At 30.1% G+C, this 7,556-nt stretch overlaps 1 protein-coding gene across 1 annotated transcript; it reads left to right on the forward strand.

The window, feature by feature from the left end:
- Window positions 1-3,356: 3,356 nt before the first annotated feature.
- On the forward strand, window positions 3,357-5,904 carry TT16 (K-box region and MADS-box transcription factor family protein). Its single transcript, XM_079056054.1, has 7 exons — window positions 3,357-3,741; window positions 4,247-4,313; window positions 4,421-4,585; window positions 4,835-4,876; window positions 4,966-5,007; window positions 5,093-5,348; window positions 5,752-5,904. The coding sequence occupies exons 1-7, from the start codon at window positions 3,536-3,538 to the stop codon at window positions 5,754-5,756; spliced, it is 783 nt and encodes a 260-aa protein (XP_078912180.1). The 5' UTR covers window positions 3,357-3,535; the 3' UTR covers window positions 5,757-5,904.
- Window positions 5,905-7,556: the final 1,652 nt, after the last annotated feature.

Raw genomic sequence — 7,556 nt, forward strand, 5'->3', positions numbered from 1 at the left:
ACTTCTTGTTCGAATGGGAAGAATTTGGGATGATTGCAGTGCACACACCACATCGTTCAGCATTTTTATGTTACTCTGATGTTTTGTGATGTAGTTGATACACTCTGTTTCACCATGATTTTTATGATGATGTTTTGGACAATAGTTTTATTAATTTAAAAACGAAAATTTTTTGTCTTAATTTTTGGGACGTTACATATTCTTTCTCCCTTTTTCTAATTAAATTAGGTTTTTAACCAATTGAAGATGAAAATATGCCTCCATCCCTACCACACAACATCTCTACAAAACCAACCTACCATCGACGCAACCACCATCTCGCACAATAAGACCTCGATTACGCTTCTATCTCCAACCATCTCTATATCCAATGTCTCCTCCATTCATGAGAACCGGGCCTTTCCACATCCTAGGGTTGTTGGTTGTTAGACCTCCTCCGTCATCCTTCTTGTCACCGAAAATGTGTCATGAAGTTGGCGTTATTCGTCACACCCTTCCTCAGTCTAGGGTCACTACCAACTTCCAGAACTCCACCTTTGTTATTCCCGTCATGAAGAATGTTTATCCTACGGGTAATCACACTTCCTATTTTCTTTGTTTTTAATTCTATAGATTTTGGAATCGACACATGACCTAGTGGAATCATCAGAACCCGGTGGAAGCCATAGAGTTAGCAGCGACACAATCTTAGGTGGCGGCAACAGTCAATGGTGATCGGAATCTGGTGGATATCCAGGTTCATTATAATTGTGTTCTTGTTACCTGTTTCAAAGTAACCTTAGAATTTTAGGTTTTTATTTTGGTTTTATCCCACTTGAATTTTAGTTATTATATTGCGGGTTTTTGCAATATTAAGATGATATATTCACTTTATACTTACATTCATTGCATTGAGTATATCTAAATTGATAATTCGAAATCGCACTAGGTTTGTTTATTGGTTCAAAAGCCAAGTCATATGAATATGTTTTCTTTGTAGTTATTTGTTCTCTATGGGTAGTCAATAATAATAATAATAAATTTTAAAAAAAAAGTCACTTGATTGGTGTCTAAATTTATGACCGTCTATCACAATGAGTTCTAAATGCACAAAAAAGAATCAAACAGATAAAGTAACAACAAAAGTTATATATATATATATATATATATATATATATATATATATATATATATATATATATATTAATCATATGTTGCTTATCTCTTCATTAATGAATAATTTTATTTTTGTTTCTATTGATTATCCTGCAACCAAGTTCAAGTAAATGGAGATGGATAGTCAAAAAGGAAACTTGGTGTGCTCATTTGTGTGGGTCTCGAAGGTTGAAAATAGAAGAACGTAAGGACATCATACATAAATCAAGGTATTTGTTTTTTTTTTTCTTAATTTTGATCCATTTTTGTAGGTTTTGGGTTGTGCTCGTTATAATCATTTATGATTATAAACATGATTGTGCATATGATTAAAAGACATTGATAATAATCATTTATGATTATAACAACGCATGCTTTTCTACTAATCATTCATTTAAATATTTTGATGATCTTTTTATTGTTTTTACATGTTATTATCATTTTTGTAGATATTGATCAAAGAAAAAGGAATGCTAGAATTTTTTAGGTATCGCACTTGCTCCTGCTCCTGCTCTTGCTCCTGCTCGTTACACAAGCTCACGAGCCATTTGATTCAAATAGAAGAAAGGGGTTGCGACCGATTCAAGAAAATCGTTGATATATATAGGGATGAAATTGGAATTTTTTTCTTTTGAAGTGGTTTAATCATTGTTAAATATAATTATGTATAAATGTATGAAACTAGTCTTGACATATTCTTTTATGAATATAAATATATAAACTCAATCTTTGAAAATTTTATTTTATTAATATAAATTTTAGTGTGTTGATTTTTTTATTTGTTAATTAGCATATTCATGTAGTTTATTTTTTATTCATTTATAAGTGTTATATCTTTAAATTATGTTTTATTATTTAGGATTAGAAACATATATTTTTATAATTACAAATGTTTGATTCATATATGATTAAAAAATATTTTGAGGAATAATAAATTAGAAAAAAAAAGATTTTTTATTTTACAGAAAAATTAATATAAATTATCTTTTATCATCCATTAATAAAAAAAATAAAAAAATCGGTTAATATTATATTTTAGATAGATAATCATTATCCTTAAGTTTTAGGAAATTAAGATCTGAATTTAATTTGTTTTAATTCAAAATAAATACACAATTACTAATATACCCTTATAATATGATTGATCCAGAAATGTTCTTGCGTTTTCAACCTTTTTGATGTTTTCATTTGATCTATATATATATATATATATATATATATATATATATATATATATATATATATATATATATATATATATATATATGTTGAAGTTGTATATCACTTAACGTAGTGTGTATCTAAGCATGAAAGAATTATGTCTTAACGCAATATTTTTCTTTTGTAATGATTGACTGGTAGGAATCACAGAAGCATTAATAGAGGTACCAAAAATGTATATGAAAGCCAAATTTCTGCACACCGCTCTTACCATTTCTTACTCTTCCCCCTTTCTCCCCTCTCTTCAAATTAATATATCTTTTTTCATTCAATTAATTTATGTAATATATGGTTATTTGATTTTGATGATTAAAATTTTAATTTCATCTTGATAATTATAGAACTCAAAAACTTAAGAATTAAATTTTGGGGTATATGTAAATAATAGTGAGGCCCTTGCGTTGTTTTTTTTTAATATCACACATTATTTTATTTTTATGGGATAATAAGATAGTATTTGAAAAAATATATCAGATTATATATAGAAACATGGTTTAAATATAAAATAATTTTTACTTTTAAATGTTGCTAGATTTTTATATAGTTCTAATATGTTAGTAATTAAAATATTCAAACTGCAGTGTTACACTTGTATATATTTTTTTAAAAATTTATACTTCGATTGGTTGTTTGTGATCAAGTGTCTGATTGGTTGGTTACGTTTTTCTGTCGCTATATATTTAATTTATTTCTTTTTTTGTTGTTCAAAAAAAAAAACTATACATTGACGTTTATGGTCCATAATATTATTAACATTTAACTATTTTAATAGCATGTCAGGCGGTAACATAAATGCATATATATTTAACATTTTCTGAAATGGTTAGAAGTATTCTTCTTTGTCCAAACCCTAATCCAAGTAAGAAAAAAAAAAGCGCAAAAGAATTAAGTCGATCATAGGTAAATTCAAGTTCTCAGTATCTCAAAAGAAAACCTCATTTTCCTTTTTCATCCTCCTACAACACTCAACTTTTATATATGTTTGCCATTTGAGGATTTCTTTCACTGGAGTCTAACATTCCAATTATGACACTCCATATGATCACACCCTTATTCTTTTCTAGAAATCACATACCCATACATCTATCTATACACATTCCTTGCTTTTAATGGTTTTCTAGCTAGCTAGGGTTTTTGGCACATCTTTGCAGAAGTTTAAAATTGGTTAAATTTTGTTTGTATGAGTTATCATACAGTAATGGGACGAGGAAAGATCGAAGTGAAGAGAATTGAGAACCATACAAGCAGGCAAGTGACTTTTTCAAAGAGGCGAACTGGGCTTTTAAAGAAGACACATGAGCTGTCTGTGCTGTGTGATGCCCAGATTGGTCTCATCGTCTTCTCTAGCAAAGGGAAACTTTTTGAGTACACAACTCACCCTCTCAGGTTGATAACTAACTTCGTGTTCATCTGTTCTTCAATTACTTTTTGAATACTCAGGAATGAAATCTTCATGGTATTATTATTTTATCTTAACATTTTTTTCAACAATTCATTTAGAGTTTGGTTTCTTTCCCCTAGCTATAGCTCGATCTCTTTGTTTATAACTAATCTCATATATCTCTAAAGAGATTTGAATGTGTATCATAAAAGTTGTAGAGATCAACTCATATAACCGGTGTATGAATGGGTTTTAGGAGTTGAATGAATGTCATAAATTAGTTGTATAACACTAAAACTCTCTCTCTCCTTCTCATATCTGCCAGTTGGTTTTCTATTAAATTAATCAATTTAATTCCTTAATTTGTATATATATACTCATTATTTTTAGTTAGCTTTATTAGGGTTTTTTGAGTTTGTCAAAAATCTTAAACTTAAAATTTTCAATTGAATTATAAATAAATGTAACCAAATATATATTGTCATGTTCTTAACATGTGAAATGTTACAGCATGTCCCAAATCATAGACAGATATTTGAAAACAACTGGTTCTCGTATTCCTGAGTACAATAACAGGGTAAGATCTTTGATTAGATTCATTTTTTTCAATAAGTACTACAACCCAATATTATTTATTGATTTCACCCTTAATCACTTGAATAATTTTCTGATCCGAAATTGAAGGAACATCTGCATAGTGAGATGACAAGGATAAAGAAGGAGACATCGAATCTTCAGCTAAGTCTTCAACGATACAAAGGTGATGACTTGAGCTCCGCACAGCTTGATGAGCTCAATCAACTCGAACAACAGTTGGAATACTCCATCCAGAAGGTCCGAGCTAGAAAGGTATATATTAATATATAGTTTCAGGTTTTATAGAAATAAAAACCAATCTCTCTTTTTAATATTATAATTAAAGAGCTTATGGATTATATATAAATCTATCGCTAAGAATACATTTAATTAGTAAACATATTAATGCTGCAAATTAATGTTATATGTATCAAAACTCAAAAGATTGATCACGGATGATTAATATGTATTTATATATATTAATTATTTTCAGATTATTCACCAGTTTAATACTTTTTGCAGTTCCAACTCTGGCAACAACAGGTGAACAATCTTCAAAGGAAGGTAGTCTTCATCATGCAAAGCCAAGGGTGTATATGTATATATTATGTATTAAAATTTCGAACATATTTATATATTTATAATATATGCAGGAAAAATTGCTTGAGAGGGAAAATGAAGAAATGTATAACTGGGTAAGTAATTTTAATATATGGTCTAATAATTTAATTGCATTAATAATTAATCAATATTACTAGTTATAACTTGATTTTGAAACAGTTGATGAGTAAACGACAAGTGGAGATAAACCAGCAACAAGCAGCAGCAATGACTGAGCTCAAGCTTGTTGGACAAGAACATCAATTATTTGAACAGTTTCCATTTTATGGATCAGAAGAACAGCCCAACAGTGTTCTGCAACTAGCTGCAAATCTCCCTGTCGACCTTCAACTTCATTCATACCAGTATCATCGCCTTCAGCCCACTCAGCCCAACCTTCATCAAGAATCGACTAGTGCACAATATCACATCTATGGTAATTGAAAATATTAATTAATTCTTAGTTATCAAATAATATTCTTGTTGTTGTTAATTTTTCATTTTCAAATCGATTAGCATTTAATGATGTGGTCCCCTGTGGATATTTAGATTAATGACATTAGTTATAAGAACAAGATTTAAAACTACTGATTAAGAATATTTAGGACGTTGCATGCACGCCATGGGGCGTTGAATATGTAACATACAAGTCCTAAGTCTGAATCTAAATATGGATATCACTCTCATGTGAATTCTGCATCAACGAACATATGTAACAATTCACATGTAAATGTGGTTCTCCTAATTCTTTATAGAGAAACTTTGTAGATATATGCAAATATTTAATAAAGTAAGTCATAATTTTGAAACTCATAAGATTTCTTTGGCTCTTTTTGCAGACTGATTGCGCTACAAGGAGAAAGAAACCTATTAATATGTGTGTGCTTGGTAATAAATAAAAAACTTAATTAGCTTATATATACGCATGCATTATACATAAAGTACGTATTAGTTTCATGTGTGTTTTGAAAGATCTAAACGTTTATACTTTGATGGACTTGAAATATATGAAGCTAGGGTATTTACAAATATATACATATATAATTGTCATGAAGAACTATGTAAGCTAGTTGTCTATGTCAAAACGTTTTTCGTTAAAAAATTTGTTCACACGTAGGAAAAGTATGAGACTCCAAAACTAAAAGTCTACCTTATATGTGTCCATGGTTTACATGAAGACTTCCCTAAATTAAAAGGATGTAGGAATATTTTGATACGCAAAGTTCTATCTGAAAATAAAGTTTTGGGTCCTTATGTTATATATAATGGTTTAATAGAGAGTAAGTTCCTAGGATCTCTAGGGCTGTTTATCGGATTTCTTAGTTCAGAAAATATAAACTTGCTAGGATATACGTTGACAGTTATTGTACTAAAAATGACCCTAGAGTAAATCTCTCCCGTGGTAATTCTAATTTCAAACATTACTTTTCTCAAAAAAAAAATGACACATTGTCTTCAAGCCAAATGTCCAAAACTTTTATCCATATCAATCACAATAAAGTTTGAGCTTCTACTTTGTCTACTTTATCGCCTTCCAGTCCTTAAATTCCATCGTAATCTTGATCAATGTCTGCTCAGAGCCCATAAAATTTTCCTACCATTATATTTATATACATATATCTTCTTGATCCCAATATGTTCCCTTTCATTTCATTTGATACTAAACACATTATTCTCACTTCACTTGGCACATAACTAGGACAATAAGAAACCCATCAAGTTTCATGTCCTTGACTTAAGGCCATCTCCAATGGATTAAACCCATGGAGAGTTGTATGGATTGACAACTAGGAAAGAGAATATACACATTCACTTTAATTCTTAAAAAATTAATAAATTTTCAATTACAACTTCATTCCACCGTTCAATGGTCATTCAACTTCACACTCTCTCTCCTCTATATTATATTCACATTTATTTCATTAAACCCTCATACAACTCCCATTGTGGATGGCCTAAGAGGTAGATCAACGTGAACCCTTGGACTGGTCTGCACCAGTTTTGAATTTTAGACCAAGAATAGACCGATCTAGGACCGAGCAGTCCAAGTCCAGTCTAGAGGCGCCGTCTTCACCGGCCGGTCCCCATTTTCAGCCTTCAATCGGTTTTTACCATGTCTTTAGTCGGCCTTTAGTTGATCCAGTTTCAGTCTTGAGTCGGTCTAGTCGAGTCTAGAACCAGTCTTCAATAAACGGCCTAGGGTTGGTCAAAAGTCTAAGTCCATTTTTTGTCAAAAGTTATTTTTGCTTCCCTTTACTTTTGTTCCTTTTTGTGACCATTTCGTTGGATTTTGCTTGGAAAAAATTATTTTGTTAACAAAATCAAATTGGACGATGCATTACATAAAAATACCATCTTAATTTATTTTAATTTTGACAAAATTAAAGACTTAATTTAGTATGTGGTTAATGGTTAGTTTGAGATAAAATTATATCCATGTACCAAAATTACAGGTAGTTTGGGCCAAAACTTTATGAGGGATATAACGTGGACGATTGTACAAGGTTCATGTCATCAAGTGATTCAATATTGTTTTTACATACACGTGTTAATTTTATTTAGAACGGCAGAAATTATATAAAACCAAACTAGCAAGACACTGGAAAAAATAAAATCCAGCAATTACATCACAACACAAAAAGGA

Source organism: Lactuca virosa, chromosome 6 (genome assembly GCF_052849685.1).
Source record: "Lactuca virosa cultivar CGN04683 chromosome 6, Lactuca_virosa_CGN04683_v6, whole genome shotgun sequence".
NCBI classification, from domain to species: domain Eukaryota; kingdom Viridiplantae; phylum Streptophyta; class Magnoliopsida; order Asterales; family Asteraceae; genus Lactuca; species Lactuca virosa.